Source organism: Xiphophorus couchianus, chromosome 13, assembly GCF_001444195.1.
Source record: "Xiphophorus couchianus chromosome 13, X_couchianus-1.0, whole genome shotgun sequence".
NCBI lineage: Eukaryota > Metazoa > Chordata > Actinopteri > Cyprinodontiformes > Poeciliidae > Xiphophorus > Xiphophorus couchianus.
In genome coordinates, this window is record NC_040240.1 from 21,207,246 (window position 1) to 21,231,622 (window position 24,377).

At 38.2% G+C, this 24,377-nt stretch overlaps 1 protein-coding gene and 28 non-coding genes across 31 annotated transcripts in view; 1 reads left to right on the forward strand and 28 right to left on the reverse strand.

The window, feature by feature from the left end:
* Positions 1-3,875: 3,875 nt before the first annotated feature.
* The window catches only part of LOC114156090 (tenascin-X-like), a 58,003-nt gene continuing 37,501 nt past the window's right edge, over positions 3,876-24,377 (forward strand). The window contains exons 1-4 of one of the 3 annotated variants that reach the window (XM_028036303.1): positions 3,876-4,245; positions 9,250-9,615; positions 9,820-9,877; positions 10,051-10,260. In XM_028036303.1, the coding sequence (XP_027892104.1) occupies positions 9,460-9,615; positions 9,820-9,877; positions 10,051-10,260 (424 nt within the window). In that variant the 5' untranslated portion in view covers positions 3,876-4,245; positions 9,250-9,459. The remainder of the gene's footprint in view (positions 4,246-9,249; positions 9,616-9,819; positions 9,878-10,050; positions 10,261-24,377) is intronic. The other 2 variants (XM_028036302.1, XM_028036304.1) reach the window with 2 other exon arrangements.
* Positions 11,279-11,352, reverse strand: trnai-aau (transfer RNA isoleucine (anticodon AAU)). Its single transcript has one exon. It is a non-coding gene; the product is annotated as a tRNA-Ile (tRNA).
* On the reverse strand, positions 11,958-12,031 carry trnai-aau (transfer RNA isoleucine (anticodon AAU)). The gene has a single exon. It is a non-coding gene; the product is annotated as a tRNA-Ile (tRNA).
* Positions 12,859-12,932, reverse strand: trnai-aau (transfer RNA isoleucine (anticodon AAU)). Its single transcript has one exon. It is a non-coding gene; the product is annotated as a tRNA-Ile (tRNA).
* trnai-aau (transfer RNA isoleucine (anticodon AAU)) lies at positions 13,094-13,167 on the reverse strand. Its single transcript has one exon. It is a non-coding gene; the product is annotated as a tRNA-Ile (tRNA).
* Positions 13,786-13,859, reverse strand: trnai-aau (transfer RNA isoleucine (anticodon AAU)). Its single transcript has one exon. It is a non-coding gene; the product is annotated as a tRNA-Ile (tRNA).
* trnai-aau (transfer RNA isoleucine (anticodon AAU)) lies at positions 14,008-14,081 on the reverse strand. Its single transcript has one exon. It is a non-coding gene; the product is annotated as a tRNA-Ile (tRNA).
* On the reverse strand, positions 14,465-14,538 carry trnai-aau (transfer RNA isoleucine (anticodon AAU)). The gene has a single exon. It is a non-coding gene; the product is annotated as a tRNA-Ile (tRNA).
* trnai-aau (transfer RNA isoleucine (anticodon AAU)) lies at positions 14,935-15,008 on the reverse strand. The gene has a single exon. It is a non-coding gene; the product is annotated as a tRNA-Ile (tRNA).
* On the reverse strand, positions 15,392-15,465 carry trnai-aau (transfer RNA isoleucine (anticodon AAU)). The gene has a single exon. It is a non-coding gene; the product is annotated as a tRNA-Ile (tRNA).
* Positions 15,614-15,687, reverse strand: trnai-aau (transfer RNA isoleucine (anticodon AAU)). Its single transcript has one exon. It is a non-coding gene; the product is annotated as a tRNA-Ile (tRNA).
* trnai-aau (transfer RNA isoleucine (anticodon AAU)) lies at positions 16,071-16,144 on the reverse strand. Its single transcript has one exon. It is a non-coding gene; the product is annotated as a tRNA-Ile (tRNA).
* On the reverse strand, positions 17,442-17,515 carry trnai-aau (transfer RNA isoleucine (anticodon AAU)). Its single transcript has one exon. It is a non-coding gene; the product is annotated as a tRNA-Ile (tRNA).
* Positions 17,677-17,750, reverse strand: trnai-aau (transfer RNA isoleucine (anticodon AAU)). The gene has a single exon. It is a non-coding gene; the product is annotated as a tRNA-Ile (tRNA).
* Positions 17,899-17,972, reverse strand: trnai-aau (transfer RNA isoleucine (anticodon AAU)). Its single transcript has one exon. It is a non-coding gene; the product is annotated as a tRNA-Ile (tRNA).
* trnai-aau (transfer RNA isoleucine (anticodon AAU)) lies at positions 18,591-18,664 on the reverse strand. Its single transcript has one exon. It is a non-coding gene; the product is annotated as a tRNA-Ile (tRNA).
* trnai-aau (transfer RNA isoleucine (anticodon AAU)) lies at positions 18,826-18,899 on the reverse strand. Its single transcript has one exon. It is a non-coding gene; the product is annotated as a tRNA-Ile (tRNA).
* Positions 19,270-19,343, reverse strand: trnai-aau (transfer RNA isoleucine (anticodon AAU)). Its single transcript has one exon. It is a non-coding gene; the product is annotated as a tRNA-Ile (tRNA).
* On the reverse strand, positions 19,505-19,578 carry trnai-aau (transfer RNA isoleucine (anticodon AAU)). The gene has a single exon. It is a non-coding gene; the product is annotated as a tRNA-Ile (tRNA).
* Positions 19,727-19,800, reverse strand: trnai-aau (transfer RNA isoleucine (anticodon AAU)). Its single transcript has one exon. It is a non-coding gene; the product is annotated as a tRNA-Ile (tRNA).
* On the reverse strand, positions 19,962-20,035 carry trnai-aau (transfer RNA isoleucine (anticodon AAU)). The gene has a single exon. It is a non-coding gene; the product is annotated as a tRNA-Ile (tRNA).
* Positions 20,184-20,257, reverse strand: trnai-aau (transfer RNA isoleucine (anticodon AAU)). The gene has a single exon. It is a non-coding gene; the product is annotated as a tRNA-Ile (tRNA).
* Positions 20,419-20,492, reverse strand: trnai-aau (transfer RNA isoleucine (anticodon AAU)). The gene has a single exon. It is a non-coding gene; the product is annotated as a tRNA-Ile (tRNA).
* Positions 21,307-21,380, reverse strand: trnai-aau (transfer RNA isoleucine (anticodon AAU)). The gene has a single exon. It is a non-coding gene; the product is annotated as a tRNA-Ile (tRNA).
* On the reverse strand, positions 21,542-21,615 carry trnai-aau (transfer RNA isoleucine (anticodon AAU)). Its single transcript has one exon. It is a non-coding gene; the product is annotated as a tRNA-Ile (tRNA).
* Positions 21,764-21,837, reverse strand: trnai-aau (transfer RNA isoleucine (anticodon AAU)). The gene has a single exon. It is a non-coding gene; the product is annotated as a tRNA-Ile (tRNA).
* trnai-aau (transfer RNA isoleucine (anticodon AAU)) lies at positions 22,456-22,529 on the reverse strand. The gene has a single exon. It is a non-coding gene; the product is annotated as a tRNA-Ile (tRNA).
* On the reverse strand, positions 23,135-23,208 carry trnai-aau (transfer RNA isoleucine (anticodon AAU)). The gene has a single exon. It is a non-coding gene; the product is annotated as a tRNA-Ile (tRNA).
* On the reverse strand, positions 24,271-24,344 carry trnai-aau (transfer RNA isoleucine (anticodon AAU)). The gene has a single exon. It is a non-coding gene; the product is annotated as a tRNA-Ile (tRNA).

Sequence of the window (24,377 nt, forward strand, 5' to 3'; positions counted from 1 at the left end):
TAGAATGTCAATGGATGTGAAGCTTGAAGTTACAACATAGGACAGAGTGAATTTTTATTGTTTTTGCTGTGATCTTTTCTCCCATACTTAATGGCGACCTGACCATAAGTTGCTGAAAGTTTAATATTTCCAATTTGAATGTCCCTACGAACTAAAATAATATTAGGTTATTAAGAAAAAAACAGCCTGGTTGGTGATTACATTATGCAGGTCACAGTAGACACTTCCAGATCCTGTATTTGTTTACAGTCCAATCCATTGCTATGGAATCTTTCTTCTCTGTGTAACTGTGAATCCAATACACAACCTTTATAGAGGTACGCCATAGGTTGTAAAGGAAATTGACATTCGTAAATTAAAACTAATCTGCTGGAAGCAGCGAAAGGAATTTATGTGACGTTACTAGTAGTCGGTGCCTGGTAACACAAAAGGGAAACAAAACAAAAGGCAGAAAAAAGAGGTTGCCAATCTTTAATCATCTGTAAATTGACCCTTCTTTGGGTAAGTGAGTCACAGTGAACATAAGTGGGAAAATGTGCCGCAATTTGAACGTAAGCAATGTGTGCCAGCCAAATCCAATGATAGAGCAGGACATGTACCATACAGAGCTTATGTACTTTATTTGACCCCAGAGAAAAAAGTGATTTCTTGTGATGTTTCTAATGTCTTTTTGGAATAACAAAAATGAGATCCTTCATGTAGATCTCATTTCTTATCTCAATTTCAAATGCATTGTGGGGTAACATTACCAACTTGCAACCAGTAAGAAGATTGTCGTGCAAAACCAACATTCTGAGAACATTGTAATAAACAAAACATATGGTTAACAAATTGGTGCTAGAAGGCAGAGGGACTCAATCCACATCTATTATCCCAATAAATTTGAAAAAAATAAAATATAAAGGCATGGTGTTTAAAGGAAGCTCATAATTTACCAGTGGAACAATGTGTTCAGTGGAAATATGGTACCTTTCTATTTTGATCGGAAACTGTATTTCTTTTTCAATGTTTAGAATATGCTGCCAACCCCACCCATGAATCCCTGAAATGTTTTTTTCTGATTGTTTGGGTTGCTACATCACGTAAGTCATATAATAACCCTATGCTGGAGGGTCACTTCCTGTCAAATTTAGGTAATTGACTGTTTGCTGCTGGCCTGCTATCACTGAGCTCATTCATACAACAAGGCCATTTAAAAACTGGCACAAAGAACATCATCAAAAACACTTGATTGGAACAATCATTACATTTTAACATAATTGAACATCTGTGCATTAAAGTATGGAACCACTTCCACCCGCCATCATCACTGAAAACAACCAAAATTACTGTATCCCACTTCTTAAAGTTTCATGACTCAATTTCTGCAATGGCTATGATACTTTTTCTTTGGCACTAGATGTTTTCATGTGAATTAAGAGAAAAAAAATATTCTAAGACATTTACAAACCACTTAGATCACTTGTGGCCAAATAAAATTGTCTATGCCAACGCCATCACAAGATGGCAAGCAATATATTTTTGAGTTATTGTAAGAACTCAAGCAATTTGAGCTTAAAGGTTTGTGATAAAAAAGATTTATCTGTTGCCAGAAGTATGACAGAAAGCAGTTCACTGTGTGTGCTCTCGCTTTTTATTTGTCATGTAGGGTCAAAAACTGCCAGACAGCTCCATGGAAGACATAAAGAAAAGACCCAAAGTGGGAAGTGTCTGTTTGCTCGTCATGTAATATCTTACAAACTGTCAGAATCTGTGACAGAATAATCAACTTTGAGATGTCGCCTTAAATTTACAAAGTCCACTCTCGTTATTCTGCAGACTCAGAGCGGCTTTGGCAGACCCTGCTGGGCTGGGCCAACAGCACATGTGGTACAATTAGCTGTGGCCTTATTGTGCACATGTGCTTGGTTTCTGAAGCATTTCGGTTATTTCGGAACAGAGCCTGCAAAGGCCCCAAACAGGAGTCAGAAGGGCAAACTGAAAACTTTAAGAGTTCATGGTTAAAAGATGGAGTTTATCCATTCTTGGCATCAGAGGAGTTCTCATTTGCTTTAAATCTAAATCTAAATACATTACATCCTCACGTAAACAAAATCTGTTTCCAGATGAGGTGAAGACAATTATGACCTCATCACAGTCTAGATGGTGGAATCTCCAATCTGATTATTCTTCAGGATCTGAGGTTTCAACCTTTTAAAAAAGCTTCGAAAAGCAACTTAAAGATGGCTAACAAACCGTTTCACAAAAGAAGGAACAGTCATGATGACATTAATCTCTAGTTTGACTGTCTAATGGCTTTAGTTTAGCATTAGTAACAGTCAGAGATAACCACATGAGACAGATTCTATTGATGACAGAAAAACTGTTACTAATGCTATGACCCAGTCAGAGTTTTGTTAAAAGTTGGATTTCTAGCTTATCTAGCTAAATAAAAGCAAGATATTGTTGGTGCAGGCTACTTCTTTTGGTTAATATTTCATCAGCTATTCATATCAAAAATAATGTTTAGATTGTATATTTTCCATCATCATACCCTATTGAAAGACATTTTTAAGGAAAAATGACAAGCTAACCCACTCCCAGGCTTAGCATCAATTCACAGCAGTACCGTTAGTATGAAAACATATTAACCTTCAGAAAAACTGGAAACCCTGGTACTGCTGTAGAAATATCTTTCAATAAATGAATTGCATTACAATAATGTCACTTTAATTTTTTTGAGAAATCCAACCTATTTTAATGTTTTTTTCAGAGGGAAACATGTTGAAAGTTAAATCTTTTGAAAAATCCTTTCCATAAAGCCTTTTAGTTGCTCTAACATATCCTGTAATTGTAACTGAAACCTTGTAGAAGTTTTATTATTTTCTTTTAAGCAAAGAGTCTCTTTGTAGTTTTATTAGAACTCTCTCTCTCTCTATTTATATTTTTTTATGTTTATGTTGGTCCTATTCACTCTTCAAACAAGTCAGATATTTGCTCTTCTTTATAGGCCACAAATTTAAAACAAGAAAGCAGCTACTTGCTTAAATTTGCAATGTCTACAGCTGGAGCAGCAACTTAAAAGATTCAGACAGCTAGAATAAAGATGGTGGATTGAAACCTATTGTGCAAACGGTGAGGACATTTTTATGGGATGTTAACCAAATCTCCAAAGGCTCACTGAGTCTCCATAACAAAAATGTTTTTACAATGGATGACAACAGTGAAGGGTGTTTTTGCCTTCTGATGTGCAGCCATTCCTTTTGTTTTCTGTCCTTCACTGTTTTCCTTAGCTTTTCTTGGCTCATACATGTCATGCTGCAGTGCACTTCACTTTGTGTGGTCTGAAAAACAGCAGTGCTCATGTTGACTTTTACTTAGAAAAACAAAAACTGCATTCTAATCACATGGAAAGTGATCCTGTTTTATTTAAAATGGTTGCATGAGACCAAATTGATATGGCTTCAAAGAACCATAAAACTCAATAAACAGATGCTCCTCAGAGACTGTTCAGCTTGCAGTCTCAGATTTGAATATGAGTCCTGTCCCCTATAAAGGTAATCTGGTCTGCAGATGAACTGATGGTTCTGGTAGATTTCAGATCATTTTACTTAAAGTTGAGTCAAAAGAAATTCTCACATTTGATCCCGATACATTTTCTCACCAAAAAAATCTTGCTTTCATTTCATGTATTAAGAAAAAGTCCCAACCCATCACATGTCATAGTTTAGTTTTACTCCCTTTCTGACCAAAACAACAGTGAATGCAGCCAAATCTCTGTTTGTGATGTCAGATCCTGGAGCTGCTCCACTCACAGAGAGCGGAGCAGCAGGTCTGCTGGAGCCGCATCCACGGTGGACGGCGATTAGTAAACAGAGAAAAACACAGCAGACTGTCTCTTACTGGGAGAGTCCAGCAGCAGGGGATGGAGACCCCTTAAAAACATTAAGAATTTCAGGCCCCTTAAAAACATTTAAAAATTCAGATGTTTTCCATCGGATATCCTCCGCCCAGTGGGGACCTGTGAAGCACATAGAATGACATCAGAAAGGGAAAGAAAGAGAAGCAGGAGAGGGAGGACAAATTCTTCAAGTATGAGAAAACTTCACTGTTCTCCTCCTTCCCTCCTCTTCGTCTTTCTTTCATTTCTTTCCTTTCTCCTTCTCTCCATCCCCCTCCTCCTGCTGGTCAGTCAGAGAGAGAAAGAGGAAACAGCAGAGAGGCTTCAGGACCACTGGGAGAGGAACTCCTCACATCTCTCAGCAGGTAAGATGCTTATGTTTCCTCTATGATAAAGTCCATTTTGAATATTTATGTATTTAGTTAAATTAAATAAATAATCTTGGACAATCTCACAAGCATTATGCATATTATATCAATCTATAGATGGTGTTATTGGTTAATTTGTAAAGAAAACTATTTGAATCAGTTTATTTGGTTCTTGCTTATTCCAGTTTTTCTTGACATGTTTTTTCACTTAAAAAAACATGTGAAATTAACTCAGTATTGACTTCTGCTTTTTAAAAAGGGATAGGCTACATACCCTTGAATTATAATCAACTCGTTGTTCATTTTTATTACTGGAATGATTGAAAATACCTTTTTTATGTTCCACTTTTACACCTGCTGAAGCAGTCTGTAGGAAATGAATTAAGTTTAAATACTGATCCTTTTCATCTCCTGAGTGCAAACCTTAATTTAAAAATATGGTACAAAATAATCCAAGAGTTTGATATGAAATCCTACAAACCCTATAAAAACAAGGACTGTTCTTTTTGATTTGGAGTAGATGAGGTGGGAAATACAACTTCATGTTGGGATTTGTGAGTTTTTTTTAATGGTTTTATGTGGTGTTCATGAGTTTGGTCTGTGGCAGTGTTTCTCCTTCTGCTAAGTGATCGATTTCACAGCGGCTGCCTGTCATGACTTCAGAGACGGTGTTAATCAAATCTTAGTTGTTGATCATGAGAAGCTACTGATCAAACCGTTGAATTCTCCATATTTAGATCAAGGAAACTTTATTAATCACCAAGTACTTTTTTAAAAATTTGATTACTTTACTATACCTCATGTTTTTTATTTCTGTATAGACGTGTGTTGAATTTTTTGTGATTCTGTTGCAAAGCTACAAGATCATGAGAGGCTTGATTGTGTGTTTAAGTTATCAAGAGTCAATATGAACCTACACATAACAGGTTGGATGGATTATTAGATAAGCAGATGGATGGGTTGCTAAATATATCAGTTTAACCAATTATTTATATTTTACCTCAAATATTTTGATTTTGATTTTTAAAAATGAAACAAAGATTTTTAGAATGGCCTAGTCAAAGTCTAAGACCAATGTTGTGACAAGATGGGCTGCTCATGCTTGAAGACTTTTGTTTGTTGCAAAGTAAGAAAAGTGGGAGAAAATTTCTCCAGAGATTTAAAAGACTGACTTTTACAACTTTTCCACAAAGCCACATTGGTTTGGATAGCTTTTTTCCCTCAAATAAAATCACTATTCTCGTTATTTCTGTTTGATTTTTGAAAGTTTTGAATCTGAAGAATTTCAGTGTGGAAAGTAAGCCAAAACTTGAAGAAATTAGTTGGGGACAAACATATTTTTAAAACACTGCAAATAAACAAACTCCTCTAAATAGGTGGTGTCTCAGTTGCATTGTGGGTACTGTAGGAACTTCCTTCTCTTAAGTCGGGTGAACATGACAAGATTGAAAACTGTTTAGTTGTACAAGTAACACAAGTACAGAAGTCGCTCAAGGTTTATTTACATCAGCTAAAAATAATACTGAGCAACGTATAAATGAGACCAAAGTGTCATTTGCTTTGCAAATTAGAAATAAGTTTGCTTAGCTGACAAAATCTTTATCTCTTATGAATACCTTTAGATTATTAAAATTATATCACATATGTTTATTTTTGGCTCCCCACACCTGAGTGAAGAGAAGATAAAAAGCATCAACTTACAGAGCGATAAAGTAAAAACAAGGAGCGAGTCAGGAGTTTCAAATGTGTTGCCCTCTTAAACTTAGAGACATAGCAAATGGGACAGCTGCCACACATGATTTCAAGCTAATTGTTCACACTGGTGTTTGTAGTGCAGGTTCTACGGCTGGCTGCGATTCAGACGGATATAAATCAAACCACAGATGTTGAGTCTTTGGGTCGGCTTACAATCAATTAACAGTGGAATAGAACAAAAATGTTTAAGATGTACCAAGATGGAGAGTAGTCTCCATAACCTGACATACTGTGTATGAATATTCAATCTTAAACCCAGGATGTGTCTGACATATCCTAGTTTTTCTGCAACATAATTCAAATGACCAATCAGATTTTATTTATAGAACCCTTTACTTACAGCTAAATGTAACACAAAATGTTTTAGAAAGATTAAAAACAAAGGAAGAAACATGCAAGGAACACAAAAGCTGAAATGAGAATGTAAATAATATTTATTATTACTGTAAGCAGCTGTAAGGAGCAAAATCATTTAGTTTAGTTGTGGTTGTCTGATTTAAAGGGCTCTCATGAAAGTCATCTTCAGCATTTTCACTGCAGTCAGAGGAGTGGTTTTCAAAAACAGAATCCATTCAGTTAACTCCAGCTTTTCAGACTGAAACGAAAGGTCAGAGGTTAGACTAGTTGGACTCTGCTAAAAAGTTTTTAAAGGCTAAAGTGAGCGGAAAAGCAGTTTTACGCACAGCTCTTTCATTGTTAAGGCATAGGGGTGATAACAGCTGCTGGAAATGCCAAGAACAGAAATTTAAGGAGGTGGTGAGCACTAACTCACCTAAATCTGACAGTCAGAGGGAAATTTAAAGCTTACCTCACTGATTGTGGTAACAGTCTAGCCTGCTGCTGGTTCTGTACTGGTGTGCCTTTGTTTTCTTGGACACTTTAAGTCTCTCGATACAGGCAGTCATTGTCTGAATTGCAAAACCTGTCCAAAGCCTGTTTCTCTATTTCAAAGCTAAATATCATCATGCAGGGATAAAAAATTGAAATGCAGTCGAAACAATAAAATCTAAAGCTATAAAGTGAAAATTTAGCTAAAAACTTTGTTCTGAATTCGCATTAATTTCCCTTAACATACCTTCTGTTATAAAATATGTAATAACTTTCCATAATACAATACAAAGAAAATCTGCGTTAATAGATAATATATTAATAACTATGTATATGTTGTCCACTAATTTGATTTTATTGCTCCACCAGCAGGAAGAATGACGTTATATTCCTGTGAACTCTCAGCAGCTGCTTTCTTCATTCAAAGCTGCTGCTGAACGTGGCTTTGAAAAGTAGATCTGTCAAATGTTAACTAGCTTTGGTTGTTAACCTCACAGGGGAGATCCAAGCTATTAAAAATTTAAAGGTCTGACTCATATATGAGAATGTGATCAGCTACTGTTTTTGTGTTGTCGGCCATGTCACAGAAAATTTTATTTGGTGGGATTTCGTTGGTTTTTGATTAAAGTAGATCAGTAGATGGAGTGAAAACAGCTTGCCTGAAGAAAATTGTTTAAAACTGTCTTAAAAGCTATGTTGCATGAACTAGAAAATGTACCTTTGAAAGTCTGAAAGATATCTTAGTGTTTCTGCACCACAGAATTGCATCAAGAGGGTCCAGGGTTTGAATCCAAACCTGGAGTCTTAATGCATGAAATTTACATGTTCATGTTTGTTTATCAATGGTTTACCTCTGGATATCTCCACATGTCAAGTATTTGTATGTTACATTCATTTTCCTAAATTGCCCTTAGAGTATGAATGGTTTTGTGCATGGTTTTCTGTCATGTTTGTTTTTTTGTTGCCCTGTGATGGGCATGGCACTTCAACAGTCGTATATCGTCCAATGTGTGCAAGAGACATCCATCCATCATACAAACAGTTTAACCATAGATGAGAGAAGTGAGCACAGCTAATTTTGTGAGTGAGAATACTAAACATCTGCTCAATTTTACAGTTTTGATCAAATTATTCACTTTAAGGATCTCTCAACATTAATATAACCATATTTTATTGATGAAATTATCAATTATTATTAAACCATGGCCTTTAAAATACAGAAATTCTCTATGACTCACAAAAGAGATGAGATGTTATACTCCACAAAGAAAGGAACCATCAGCAAGTGGATCATTTTTATGTTTGCTCATTTTGCAACTGAAACGGAAAAGGAAAACATGTTTCTAAACAATAAATGAATGGAGGCACAAATAAAATGTATAAAATATGATCAGTTACAAAAGAGAAGCAATGTTAAAGATATTAAGCTTTTACACACTTCTCCAGGATGTTGCACAGAACAACAACAACGGACAAAGTTACAAAGACGTGTTGAATTTAGAATATATTTTTGAAGTTAATTATAATTTTTGATTGCAAGTTTAAATTTGAATAATTTTCTAATTCAGCTACTGACATGACTTGTTTTTCTTTTTTTTTATGACTGTAATCATTATTTTATTTTGATGTAAAAACACAACTTAAGTCAAATGAAACAGCAGATCAGATTTCTTCTTTTCTCAAATATGAACAAATTTTAAATGTCATCTAGAATGTCATTAAATTTTTCCTTTATCAGTTGTGACGAAGGTCTATAGGCAAGTCTATTATAGTGAAATGTATAAAAATAATAAATGCCTTAAAAAATTGTATAAAATGTTTCCAGTCCATAAATGCATAAACTAAGTTTTTTGCTCAGAAGTTGGGAAGATATTATTTGAATCAAACTCATAAATGTTTTGGGGTGTGATAACCCCAAAATTCTGCTTAGGAAGAAAAATATAGGCTCACAAATCAAAAACTGAGAAATCTATTCTTAATCTTACTTGTTTTCATAAGAGAGAAAAAGGTCAACACAGATTTCTAGTTTTACCCAAAGTTTATCAGCTTATAGTACAAATGTTTTTCAGTCTGTTAAAGTTTACACGTTCAATTCAGCATAATTTTGATCATTTTGAGGAGCATTTCATGCATTTTAAATTGAAAACTTTGTCATCAAATCTTTCAAATAAAATATGTAAATTGACTCAAATGATCAACAGCTGTGGAAAACATCTGCTCATTATCCCAGTCGTCTGCTGCATTCTGCATGTGTGTAAGCCAGACATAGGATAACTGAATGGGGTTCATTGGCTGACATGCAACTCTAACAAGCCCATAAACAACTAATGGTCCCATTTGTGGTAATTAATGTAATGTCTGCTGAGCTAATATGAAATTTAATGTGATCTTTAATCTGTGTTTCTGGTTTTCTTCCAGGTGGAAAGTTCTTGGAGAGAAGAAGACGATCGATGTCATCACCTATGAAGAGCCTGGCTGAGGCAAAGTGACAGCAGCTGAGAGTTCCCTGTTCTGCAGACAATAATAGTCTGAAAGAACTTGATAAAATAAGGTCCAGATCAATCAAAGAGCTTGGTTTTCCTGAACTGAACAGCTTTCCTTTCCCTTTTCCTCCCACTAACCATTGGAATGGATTCCAGTCTGTTCCCAGTAATGCTTCCCCTCTTCCCCTCCCTCATCCTGATTCTTCTGGCTAGGCCAGCCATCCTGACCCCATCAACCTCCAAGGAGCTACAGGTCAGAGGTGAAAGGACACCGAGGGATGCTGACCAGGACACCATCAAGGTGGTTTAAGTTATTATCACCAACTCTCAATAGCCACAGAATAGAAACACAGAAGTAATTAAATTAAGAGTTTAGGATGGATTGAGGTTATGGCCAAACCATCAGCCCTCATATTTGTGCAGTTGTGTGAAATGCATTTATATAGTGGAAATTCCAATAATAAAATACGTCTTCTGATAGTTTAACCAGGTGCTGTTGTTACAGGTGGTGATCTCTGAGGGGTGTTCCTCTCAGGGGGATTCATCTGATGTGAGCCAAGGAGGTAATACAAATTAGTTTGGCATTAACTATATATTTAACACTATGACAACAGTGCATATAATTGGTTGAAGAACAGATTTTTATTCTTCATCACAATATCATCACATATTTTTTTTACCCCCTCATTTTAACACTTGACAGTTATGTTTGCATTTTCTCAATGTTTCTCCTCAGGTAAAGAAATTGATCTGGCACCTGGCTCTCCCCTGGTGCTGACCCATAAGATAAAACTGGTTTCATCAGGGTCAGGTTCTGTGTCTTGTGGATGCAATGCAGACTTTGCTTCCTTGCGGGAGCGATTAGAAAGTCTGGAGCGGGAAGTGTCTGACCTTCGACGGAAGTGTGGAGAAACAGGAGGAAGCTGCTGCACCTCAGAGAGCCAAGGTCAGTAGGCTTGATTATCCCACCAACCCCGTGAAATTCTAACTTTAACTCTAACTTTCAGTCAAATTTTGTTCTGTTTTGTTCAGGTTGGATATACAATAATGTGTTCACAGGTCAAAAGTAATTTATTACTTAATCTTGTTATATTGAGCAATTTTACACAGAACATGTGTTTGTGTTTTTTACTGCTTACCTGATTGGCTGTACATTGGCATGACTAAATGCATTTCATAAGCAGTAAAATTGTAATGTTTTGCAAAATCAACATCCATCAAGGTTTAATTTAAAGCCTCCTGCTCTTTTGAAGAGTTGATTTTCCAGCAGACTTTATGTTTCAAATGGCCAGTATGGGGATTGAACCCATGACCTTGGCATTATTAGCACCACGCTCTGACCAGCTGAGCTAACCAGCCATACATAATGTTGAGTTTTCATCGATATCAGAAAACCTTAGAGGATCTTGACATAAGCAGTGAAAGTCTAATGTTTTGCATGAATGTTTAATTTAAAGCCTCCTGCTCTTTTGAAGACTTGATTTTCTGGCAGACATTATGTTTCAAATGGCCAGTATGGGGATTGAACCCATGACCTTGGCGTCATTAGCACCACGCTCTGACCAGCTGAGCTAAACGGCCATACATAATGTTGAGTTTTCATCGATATCAGAAAACCTTACAGGATCTTGACATAAGCAGCGAAAGTCTAATGTTTTGCATGAATGTTTAATTTAAAGCCTCCTGCTCTTTTGAAGAGTTGATTTTCTGGCAGACATTATGTTTCAAATGGCCAGTATGGGGATGGAACCCATGACCTTGGCTTTATTAGCACCACGCTCTGACCAGCTGAGCTAACCGGCCAGACATAATGTTGAGTTTTCATCGATATAAGAAAACCTTACAGGATCTTGACATAAGCAGTGAAATTGTAATGCTTTGCAAAATCAACATCCATCAAGGTTTAATTTAAAGCCTCCTGCTCTTTTGAAGAGTTGATTTTCCAGCAGACTTTATGTTTCAAATGGCCAGTATGGGGATTGAACCCATGACCTTGGCATTATTAGCACCACGCTCTGACCAGCTGAGCTAACCGGCCATACATAATGTTGAGTTTTCATCGATATCAGAAAACCTTACAGGATCTTGACATAATCAGTGAAAGTCTAATGTTTTGCATGAATGTTTAATTTAAAGCCTCCTGCTCTTTTGAAGAGTTGATTTTCTGGCAGACATTATGTGTCAAATGGCCAGTATGGGGATTGAACCCATGACCTTGGCTTTATTAGCACCATGCTCTGACCAGCTGAGCTAACCGGCCATACATAATGTTGAGTTTTCATCGATATCAGAAAACCTTAGAGGATCTTGACATAAGCAGTGAAAGTCTAATATTTTGCATGAATGTTTAATTTAAAGCCTCCTGCTCTTTTGAAGACTTGATTTTCTGGCAGACATTATGTTTCAAATGGCCAGTATGGGGATTGAACCCATGACCTTGGCGTTATTAGCACCATGCTCTGACCAGCTGAGCTAAACGGCCATACATAATGTTGAGTTTTCATCGATATCAGAAAACCTTAGAGGATCTTGACATAAGCATTGAAATTGTAATGTTTTGCAAAATCAACATCCATCAAGGTTTAACTTGAAGCCTCCTGCTCTTTTGAAGAGTTGATTTTCCAGCAGACATTATGTTTCAAATGGCCAGTATGGGGATTGAACCCATGACCTTGGCGTTATTAGCACCATGCTCTGACCAGCTGAGCTAACCGGCCATACATAACGTTGAGTTTTCATCGATATCAGAAAACCTTACAGGATCTTGACATAAGCAGTGAAAGTCTAATGCTTTGCATGAATGTTTAAATTAAAGCCTCCTCCTCTTTTGAAGAGTTGATTTTCTGGCAGACATTATGTTTCAATTGGCCAGTATGGAGATTGAACTCATGACCATGGTGTTATTAGCACCACGCTCTGACCAGCTGAGCTAACCAGCCTTACATAATGTTGAGTTTTCATCGATATCAGAAAACCTTACAGGATCTTGACATAAGCAGTGAAAGTCTAATGTTTTGCATGAATGTTTAATTTAAAGCCTCCTGCTCTTTTGAAGAGTTGATTTTCTGGAAGACATTATGTTTCAAATGGCGAGCATAGGTATTCAACCCATGACCTTGGCGTTATTAGCACCACGCTCTGACCAGCTGAGCTAACCGGCCATACATAATGTTGAGTTTTCATTGATATAAGAAAACCTTAGAGGATCTTGACATAAGCATTGAAATTGTAATGTTTTGCAAAATAAACATCCATCAAGGTTTAATTTGAAGCCTCCCGCTCTTTTGAAGAGTTGATTTTCCGGCAGACATTATGTTTCAAATGGCCAGTATGGGGATTGAACCCATGACCTTGGCGTTATTAGCACCACGGTCTGACCAGCTGAGCTAACCGGCCATACATAATGTTGAGTTTTCATCGATATCAGAATACCTTACAGGATCTTGACATAAGCAGTGAAAGTCTAATGTTTTGCATGAATGTTTAATTTAAAGCCTCCTGCTCTTTTGAAGAGTTGATTTTCTGGCAGACATTATGTTTCAAATGGCCAGTATGGGGATTGAACCCATGACCTTAGCGTTATTAGCACCACGCTCTGACCAGCTGAGCTAACCGGCCATACATAATGTTGAGTTTTCATTGATATAAGAAAACCTTAGAGGATCTTGACATAAGCAATGAAATTGTAATGTTTTGCAAAATCAACATCCATCAAGGTTTAATTTGAAGCCTCCCGCTCTTTTGAAGAGTTGATTTTCCGGCAGACATTATGTTTCAAATGGCCAGTATGGGGATTGAACCCATGACCTTGGCGTTATTAGCACCACGCTCTGACCAGCTGAGCTAACCGGCCATACATAATGTTGAGTTTTCATTGATATAAGAAAACCTTACAGGATCTTGACATAAGCCGTGAAAGTCTAATGTTTTGCATGAATGTTTAATTTAAAGCCTCCTGCTCTTTTGAAGAGTTGATTTTCTGGCAGACATTATGTTTCAAATGGCCAGTATGGGGATGGAACCCATGACCTTGGCGTTATTAGCACCACGCTCTGACCAGCTGAGCTAACCGGCCATACATAATGTTGAGTTTTCATCGATATAAGAAAACCTTAGAGGATCTTGACATAAGCAATGAAATTGTAATGTTTTGCAAAATCAACATCCATCAAGGTTTAATTTGAAGCCTCCTACTCTTTTGAAGAGTTGATTTTCCGGCAGACATTATGTTTCAAATGGCCAGTATGGGGATTGAACCCATGACCTTGGCGTTATTAGCACCACGCTATGACCAGCTGAGCTAACCGGCCATACATAATGTTGAGTTTTCATTGATATAAGAAAACCTTAGAGGATCTTGACATAAGCAATGAAATTGTAATGTTTTGCAAAATCAACATCCATCAAGGTTTCATTGGAAGCCTCCCGCTCTTCTGAAGAGTTGATTTTCCGGCAGACATTATGTTTCAAATGGCCAGTATGGGGATTGAACCCATGACCTTGGCGTTATTAGCACCACGCTCTGACCAGCTGAGCTAACCGGCCATACATAATGTTGAGATTTCATCGATATCAGAAAACCTTACAGGATCTTGACATAAGCAGTGAAAGTCTAATGTTTTGCATGAATGTTTAATGTAAAGCCTCCTGCTCTTTTGAAGAGTTGATTTTCTGGCAGACATTATGTTTCAAATGGCCAGTATGGGGATTGAACCCATGACCTTGGCGTTATTAGCACCACGCTCTGACCAGCTGAGCTAACCGGCCATACATAATGTTGAGTTTTCATCGATATAAGAAAACCTTAGAGGATCTTGACATAAGCAATGAAATTGTAATGTCTTGCAAAATCAACATCCCTTAAGGTTTAATTTGAAGTCTCCCGCTTTTGTGAAGAGTTGATTTTCTGGCAGACATTATGTTTCAAATGGCCAGTATGGGGATTGAACCCATGACCTTGGCGTTATTAGCACCACGCCATGACCAGCTGAGCTAACCGGCCATACATAATGTTGAGTTTTCATCGATATCAGAAAACCTTACAGGATCTTGACATAAGCAGTGAAAGTCTAATGTTTTGCATAAATGTTTAATTTAAAGCCTCCTGCTCTTTTGAAGAGTTGATTTTCTGGCAGACAGTATGTTTCAAATGGCCAGTATGGGGATTGAACCCATGACCTTGGTGTTATTAGCACCACGCTCTGACCAGCTGAGCTAACCGGCCATACATAATGTTGAGTTTTCATCGATATAAGAAAACCTTAGAGGATCTTGACATAAGCATTGAAATTGTAATGTTTTGCAAAATCAACATCCATCAAGGTTTAACTTGAAGCCTCCTGCTCTTTTGAAGATTTGATTTTCCGGCAGACATTATGTTTTAAATGGCCAGTATGGGGATTGAACCCACGACCTTGGCGTTATTAGCACCATGCTCTGACCAGCTGAGCTAAACGGCCATACATAATGTTGAGTTTTCATCGATATCAGAAAACCTTAGAGGATCTTGACATAAGCATTGAAATTGTAATGTTTTGCAAAATCAACATCCATCAAGGTTTAACTTGAAGCCTCCTGCTCTTTTGAAGAGTTGATTTTCCAGCAGACATTATGTTTCAAATGGCCAGTATGGGGATTGAACCCATGACCTTGGCGTTATTAGCACCATGCTCTGACCAGCTGAGCTAACCGGCCATACATAACGTTGAGTTTTCATCGATATCAGAAAACCTTACAGGATCTTGACATAAGCAGTGAAAGTCTAATGCTTTGCATGAATGTTTAAATTAAAGCCTCCTCCTCTTTTGAAGAGTTGATTTTCTGGCAGACATTATGTTTCAATTGGCCAGTATGGAGATTGAACTCATGACCATGGTGTTATTAGCACCACGCTCTGACCAGCTGAGCTAACCAGCCTTACATAATGTTGAGTTTTCATCGATATCAGAAAACCTTACAGGATCTTGACATAAGCAATGAAATTGTAATGTTTTGCAAAATCAACATCCATCAAGGTTTCATTGGAAGCCTCCCGCTCTTCTGAAGAGTTGATTTTCCGGCAGACATTATGTTTCAAATGGCCAGTATGGGGATTGAACCCATGACCTTGGCGTTATTAGCACCACGCTCTGACCAGCTGAGCTAACCGGCCATACATAATGTTGAGATTTCATCGATATCAGAAAACCTTACAGGATCTTGACATAAGCAGTGAAAGTCTAATGTTTTGCATGAATGTTTAATGTAAAGCCTCCTGCTCTTTTGAAGAGTTGATTTTCTGGCAGACATTATGTTTCAAATGGCCAGTATGGGGATTGAACCCATGACCTTGGCGTTATTAGCACCACGCTCTGACCAGCTGAGCTAACCGGCCATACATAATGTTGAGTTTTCATCGATATAAGAAAACCTTAGAGGATCTTGACATAAGCAATGAAATTGTAATGTCTTGCAAAATCAACATCCCTTAAGGTTTAATTTGAAGTCTCCCGCTTTTGTGAAGAGTTGATTTTCTGGCAGACATTATGTTTCAAATGGCCAGTATGGGGATTGAACCCATGACCTTGGCGTTATTAGCACCACGCCATGACCAGCTGAGCTAACCGGCCATACATAATGTTGAGTTTTCATCGATATCAGAAAACCTTACAGGATCTTGACATAAGCAGTGAAAGTCTAATGTTTTGCATAAATGTTTAATTTAAAGCCTCCTGCTCTTTTGAAGAGTTGATTTTCTGGCAGACAGTATGTTTCAAATGGCCAGTATGGGGATTGAACCCATGACCTTGGTGTTATTAGCACCACGCTCTGACCAGCTGAGCTAACCGGCCATACATAATGTTGAGTTTTCATCGATATAAGAAAACCTTAGAGGATCTTGACATAAGCATTGAAATTGTAATGTTTTGCAAAATCAACATCCATCAAGGTTTAACTTGAAGCCTCCTGCTCTTTTGAAGATTTGATTTTCCGGCAGACATTATGTTTTAAATGGCCAGTATGGGGATTGAACCCACGACCTTGGCGTTATTAGCACCATGCTCTGACCAGCTGAGCTAAACGGCCATACATAATGTTGAGTTTTCATCGATATCAGAAAACCTTAGAGGATCTTGACATAAGCATTGAAATTGTAATGTTTTGCAAAATCAACATCCATCAAGGTTTAACTTGAAGCCTCCTGCTCTTTTGAAGAGTTGATTTTCCAGCAGACATTATGTTTCAAATGGCCAGTATGGGGATTGAACCCATGACCTTGGCGTTATTAGCACCATGCTCTGAACAGCTGAGCTAACCGGCCATACATAACGTTGAGTTTTCATCGATATCAGAAAACCTTACAGGATCTTGACATAAGCAGTGAAAGTCTAATGCTTTGCATGAATGTTTAAATTAAAGCCTCCTCCTCTTTTGAAGAGTTGATTTTCTGGCAGACATTATGTTTCAATTGGCCAGTATGGAGATTGAACTCATGACCATGGTGTTATTAGCACCACGCTCTGACCAGCTGAGCTAACCAGCCTTACATAATGTTGAGTTTTCATCGATATCAGAAAACCTTACAGGATCTTGACATAAGCAGTGAAAGTCTAATGTTTTGCATGAATGTTTAATTTAAAGCCTCCTGCTCTTTTGAAGAGTTGATTTTCTGGAAGACATTATGTTTCAAATGGCGAGCATAGGTATTCAACCCATGACCTTGGCGTTATTAGCACCACGCTCTGACCAGCTGAGCTAACCGGCCATACATAATGTTGAGTTTTCATTGATATAAGAAAACCTTAGAGGATCTTGACATAAGCATTGAAATTGTAATGTTTTGCAAAATAAACATCCATCAAGGTTTAATTTGAAGCCTCCCGCTCTTTTGAAGAGTTGATTTTCCGGCAGACATTATGTTTCAAATGGCCAGTATGGGGATTGAACCCATGACCTTGGCGTTATTAGCACCACGGTCTGACCAGCTGAGCTAACCGGCCATACATAATGTTGAGTTTTCATCGATATCAGAATACCTTACAGGATCTTGACATAAGCAGTGAAAGTCTAATGTTTTGCATGAATGTTTAATTTAAAGCCTCCTGCTCTTTTGAAGAGTTGATTTTCTGGCAGACATTATGTTTCAAATGGCCAGTATGGGGATTGAACCCATGACCTTGGCGTTATTAGCACCACGCTCTGACCAGCTGAGCTAACCGGCCATACATAATGTTGAGTTTTCATTGATATAAGAAAACCTTAGAGGATCTTGACATAAGCAATGAAATTGTAATGTTTTGCAAAATCAACATCCATCAAGGTTTAATTTGAAGCCTCCCGCTCTTTTGAAGAGTTGATTTTCCGGCAGACATTATGTTTCAAATGGCCAGTATGGGGATTGAACCCATGACCTTGGCGTTATTAGCACCACGCTCTGACCAGCTGAGCTAACCGGCCATACATAATGTTGAGTTTTCATTGATATAAGAAAACCTTACAGGATCTTGACATAAGCCGTGAAAGTCTAATGTTTTGCATGAATGTTTAATTTAAAGCCTCCTGCTCTTTTGAAGAGTTGATTTTCTGGCAGACATTATGTTTCAAATGGCCAGTATGGGGATTGAACCCATGACCTTGGCGTTATTAGCACCACGCTCTGACCAGCTGAGCTAACCGGCCATACATAATGTTGAGTTTTCATCGATATAAGAAAACCTTAGAGGATCTTGACATAAGCAATGAAATTGTAATGTTTTGCAAAATCAACATCCATCAAGGTTTAATTTGAAGCCTCCTACTCTTTTGAAGAGTTGATTTTCCGGCAGACATTATGTTTCAAATGGCCAGTATGGGGATTGAACCCATGACCTTGGCGTTATTAGCACCACGCTATGACCAGCTGAGCTAACCGGCCATACATAATGTTGAGTTTTCATTGATATAAGAAAACCTTAGAGGATCTTGACATAAGCAATGAAATTGTAATGTTTTGCAAAATCAACATCCATCAAGGTTTCATTGGAAGCCTCCCGCTCTTCTGAAGAGTTGATTTTCTGGCAGACATTATGTTTCAAATGGCCAGTATGGGGATTGAACCCATGACCTTGGCGTTATTAGCACCACGCCATGACCAGCTGAGCTAACCGGCCATACATAATGTTGAGTTTTCATCGATATCAGAAAACCTTACAGGATCTTGACATAAGCAGTGAAAGTCTAATGTTTTGCATAAATGTTTAATTTAAAGCCTCCTGCTCTTTTGAAGAGTTGATTTTCTGGCAGACATTATGTTTCAAATGGCCAGTATGGGGATTGAACCCATGACCTTGGTGTTATTAGCACCACGCTCTGACCAGCTGAGCTAACCAGCCATACATAATGTTGAGTTTTCATCGATATAAGAAAACCTTAGAGGATCTTGACATAAGCATTGAAATTGTAATGTTTTGCAAAATCAACATCCATCAAGGTTTAACTTGAAGCCTCCTGCTCTTTTGAAGATTTGATTTTCCGGCAGACATTATGTTTCAAATGGCCAGTATGGGGATTGAACCCATGACCTTGGCGTTATTAGCACCACGCTCTGACCATCTGAGCTAACCGGCCATACATAATGTTGAGTTTTCATCGATATCAGAAAACCTTACAGGACCTTGACATAAGCAGTGAAAGTTTAATGTTTTGCATGAATGTTTAATTTAAAGCCTACTCCTCTTTTGAAGAGTTGATTTTCTGGCAGACATTATGTTTCATTTGGCCAGTATGGAGATTGAACTCATGACCTTGGTGTTATTAGCACCACGCTCTGACCAGCTGAGCTAACTGGCCATACATAATGTTGAGTTTTCATCGATATCAGAAAACCTTACAGGATCTTGACATAAGCAGTGAAAGTCTAATGTTTTCCATGAATGTTTAATTTAAAGCCTCCTGCTCTTTTGAAGAGTTGATTTTCTGGCAGACATTATGTTTCAAATGGCCAGTATGGGTATTGAACCCATGACCTTGGCGTTATTAGCACCACGCTCTGACCAGCTGAGCTAACCGGCCATACATAATGTTGAGTTTTCATCGATATAAGAAAACCTTAGAGGATCTTGACATAAGCATTGAAATTGTAATGTTTTGCAAAATCAACATCCATCAAGGTTTAACTTGAAGCCTCCCGCTCTTTTGAAGAGTTGATTTTCCGGCAGACATTATGTTTCAAATGGCCAGTATGGGGATTGAACCCATGACCTTGGCGTTATTAGCACCACGCTCTGACCAGCTGAGCTAACCGGCCATACATAATGTTGAGTTTTCATCGATATCAGAAAACCTTACAGGATCTTGACATAAGCAGTGAAAGTCTAATGTTTTGCATGAACGTTTAATTTAAAGCCTCCTGCTCTTTTGAAGAGTTGATTTTCTGGCAGACATTATGTTTCAAATGGCCAGTATGGGGATTGAACCCATGACCTTGGCGTTATTAGCACCACGCTCTGACCAGCTGAGCTAACCGGCCATACATAATGTTGAGTTTTCATCGATATAAGAAAACCTTAGAGGATCTTGACATAAGCATTGAAATTGTAATGTTTTGCAAAATCAACATCCATCAAGGTTTAACTTGAAGCCTCCCGCTCTTTTGAAGAGTTGATTTTCCGGCAGACATTATGTTTCAAATGGCCAGTATGGGGATTGAACCCATGACCTTGGCGTTATTAGCACCACGCTCTGACCAGCTGAGCTAACCGGCCATACATAATGTTGAGTTTTCATCGATATCAGAAAACCTTACAGGATCTTGACATAAGCAGTGAAAGTCTAATGTTTTGCATGAACGTTTAATTTAAAGCCTCCTGCTCTTTTGAAGAGTTGATTTTCTGGCAGACATTATGTTTCAAATGGCCAGTATGGGGATTGAACCCATGACCTTGGCGTTATTAGCACCACGCTCTGACCAGCTGAGCTAACCGGCCATACATAATGTTGAGTTTTCATCGATATAAGAAAACCTTAGAGGATCTTGACATAAGCATTGAAATTGTAATGTTTTGCAAAATCAACATCCATCAAGGTTTAACTTGAAGCCTCCTGCTCTTTTGAAGAGTTGATTTTCCGGCAGACATTATGTTTCAAATGGCCAGTATGGGGATTGAACCCATGACCTTGGCGTTATTAGCACCATGCTCTGACCAGCTGAGCTAACCGGCCATACATAACGTTGAGTTTTCATCGATATCAGAAAACCTTACAGGATCTTGACATAAGCAGTGAAAGTCTAATGTTTTGCATGAATGTTTAAATTAAAGCCTCCTCCTCTTTTGAAGAGTTGATTTTCTGGCAGACATTATGTTTCAATTGGCCAGTATGGAGATTGAACTCATGACCTTGGTGTTATTAGCACCACGCTCTGACCAGCTGAGCTAACCGGCCTTACATAATGTTGAGTTTTCATCGATATCAGAAAACCTTACAGGATCTTGACATAAGCAGTGAAAGTCTAATGTTTTGCATGAATGTTTAATTTAAAGCCTCCTGCTCTTTTGAAGAGTTGATTTTCTGGAAGACATTATGTTTCAAATGGCGAGCATAGGTATTGAACCCATGACCTTGGCGTTATTAGCACCACGCTCTGACCAGCTGAGCTAACCGGCCATACATAATGTTGAGTTTTCATTGATATAAGAAAACCTTAGAGGATCTTGACATAAGCAATGAAATTGTAATGTTTTGCAAAATCAACATCCATCAAGGTTTAATTTGAAGCCTCCCGCTCTTTTGAAGAGTTGATTTTCCAGCAGACATTATGTTTCAAATGGCCAGTATGGGGATTGAACCCATAACCTTGGCGTTATTAGCACCACGGTCTGACCAGCTGAGCTAACCGGCCATACATAATGTTGAGTTTTCATCGATTTCAGAATACCTTACAGGATCTTGACATAAGCAGTGAAAGTCTAATGTTTAATTTAAAGCCTCCTGCTCTTTTGAAGAGTTGATTTTCTGGCAGACATTATGTTTCAAATGGCCAGTATGGGGATCGAACCCATGACCTTGGCGTTATTAGCACCACGCTCTGACCAGCTGAGCTAACCGGCCATACATAATGTTGAGTTTTCATTGATATAAGAAAACCTTAGAGGATCTTGACATAAGCAATGAAATTGTAATGTTTTGCAAAATCAACATCCATCAAGGTTTAATTTGAAGCCTCCCGCTCTTTTGAAGAGTTGATTTTCCGGCAGACATTATGTTTCAAATGGCCAGTATGGGGATTGAACCCATGACCTTGGCGTTATTAGCACCACGCTCTGACCAGCTGAGCTAACCGGCCATACATAATGTTGAGTTTTCATTGATATAAGAAAACCTTACAGGATCTTGACATAAGCAGTGAAAGTCTAATGTTTTGCATGAATGTTTAATTTAAAGCCTCCTGCTCTTTTGAAGAGTTGATTTTCTGGCAGACATTATGTTTCAAATGGCCAGTATGGGGATTGAACCCATGACCTTGGCGTTATTAGCACCACGCTCTGACCAGCTGAGCTAACCGGCCATACATAATGTTGAGTTTTCATCGATATAAGAAAACCTTAGAGGATCTTGACATAAGCATTGAAATTTTAATGTTTTGCAAAATAAACATCCATCAAGGTTTAATTTGAAGCCTCCCGCTCTTTTGAAGAGTTGATTTTCCGGCAGACATTATGTTTCAAATGGCCAGTATGGGGACTGAACCCATGACCTTGGCGTTATTAGCACCACGCTCTGACCAGCTGAGCTAACCGGCCATACATAATGTTGAGTTTTCATCGATATCAGAATACCTTACAGGATCTTGACATAAGCAGTGAAAGTCTAATGTTTTGCATGAATGTTTAATTTAAAGCCTCCTGCTCTTTTGAAGAGTTGATTTTCTGGCAGACATTATGTTTCAAATGGCCAGTATGGGGATGGAACCCATGACCTTGGCTTTATTAGCACCACGCTCTGACCAGCTGAGCTAACCGGCCAGACATAATGTTGAGTTTTCATCGATATAAGAAAACCTTACAGGATCTTGACATAAGCAGTGAAATTGTAATGCTTTGCAAAATCAACATCCATCAAGGTTTAATTTAAAGCCTCCTGCTCTTTTGAAGAGTTGATTTTCCAGCAGACTTTATGTTTCAAATGGCCAGTATGGGGATTGAACCCATGACCTTGGCATTATTAGCACCACGCTCTGACCAGCTGAGCTAACCGGCCATACATAATGTTGAGTTTTCATCGATATCAGAAAACCTTACAGGATCTTGACATAATCAGTGAAAGTCTAATGTTTTGCATGAATGTTTAATTTAAAGCCTCCTGCTCTTTTGAAGAGTTGATTTTCTGGCAGACATTATGTGTCAAATGGCCAGTATGGGGATTGAACCCATGACCTTGGCTTTATTAGCACCATGCTCTGACCAGCTGAGCTAACCGGCCATACATAATGTTGAGTTTTCATCGATATCAGAAAACCTTAGAGGATCTTGACATAAGCAGTGAAAGTCTAATATTTTGCATGAATGTTTAATTTAAAGCCTCCTGCTCTTTTGAAGACTTGATTTTCTGGCAGACATTATGTTTCAAATGGCCAGTATGGGGATTGAACCCATGACCTTGGCGTTATTAGCACCATGCTCTGACCAGCTGAGCTAAACGGCCATACATAATGTTGAGTTTTCATCGATATCAGAAAACCTTAGAGGATCTTGACATAAGCATTGAAATTGTAATGTTTTGCAAAATCAACATCCATCAAGGTTTAACTTGAAGCCTCCTGCTCTTTTGAAGAGTTGATTTTCCAGCAGACATTATGTTTCAAATGGCCAGTATGGGGATTGAACCCATGACCTTGGCGTTATTAGCACCATGCTCTGACCAGCTGAGCTAACCGGCCATACATAACGTTGAGTTTTCATCGATATCAGAAAACCTTACAGGATCTTGACATAAGCAGTGAAAGTCTAATGCTTTGCATGAATGTTTAAATTAAAGCCTCCTCCTCTTTTGAAGAGTTGATTTTCTGGCAGACATTATGTTTCAATTGGCCAGTATGGAGATTGAACTCATGACCATGGTGTTATTAGCACCACGCTCTGACCAGCTGAGCTAACCAGCCTTACATAATGTTGAGTTTTCATCGATATCAGAAAACCTTACAGGATCTTGACATAAGCAGTGAAAGTCTAATGTTTTGCATGAATGTTTAATTTAAAGCCTCCTGCTCTTTTGAAGAGTTGATTTTCTGGAAGACATTATGTTTCAAATGGCGAGCATAGGTATTCAACCCATGACCTTGGCGTTATTAGCACCACGCTCTGACCAGCTGAGCTAACCGGCCATACATAATGTTGAGTTTTCATTGATATAAGAAAACCTTAGAGGATCTTGACATAAGCATTGAAATTGTAATGTTTTGCAAAATAAACATCCATCAAGGTTTAATTTGAAGCCTCCCGCTCTTTTGAAGAGTTGATTTTCCGGCAGACATTATGTTTCAAATGGCCAGTATGGGGATTGAACCCATGACCTTGGCGTTATTAGCACCACGGTCTGACCAGCTGAGCTAACCGGCCATACATAATGTTGAGTTTTCATCGATATCAGAATACCTTACAGGATCTTGACATAAGCAGTGAAAGTCTAATGTTTTGCATGAATGTTTAATTTAAAGCCTCCTGCTCTTTTGAAGAGTTGATTTTCCGGCAGACATTATGTTTTAAATGGCCAGTATGGGGATTGAACCCACGACCTTGGCGTTATTAGCACCATGCTCTGACCAGCTGAGCTAAACGGCCATACATAATGTTGAGTTTTCATCGATATCAGAAAACCTTAGAGGATCTTGACATAAGCATTGAAATTGTAATGTTTTGCAAAATCAACATCCATCAAGGTTTAACTTGAAGCCTCCTGCTCTTTTGAAGAGTTGATTTTCCAGCAGACATTATGTTTCAAATGGCCAGTATGGGGATTGAACCCATGACCTTGGCGTTATTAGCACCATGCTCTGACCAGCTGAGCTAACCGGCCATACATAACGTTGAGTTTTCATCGATATCAGAA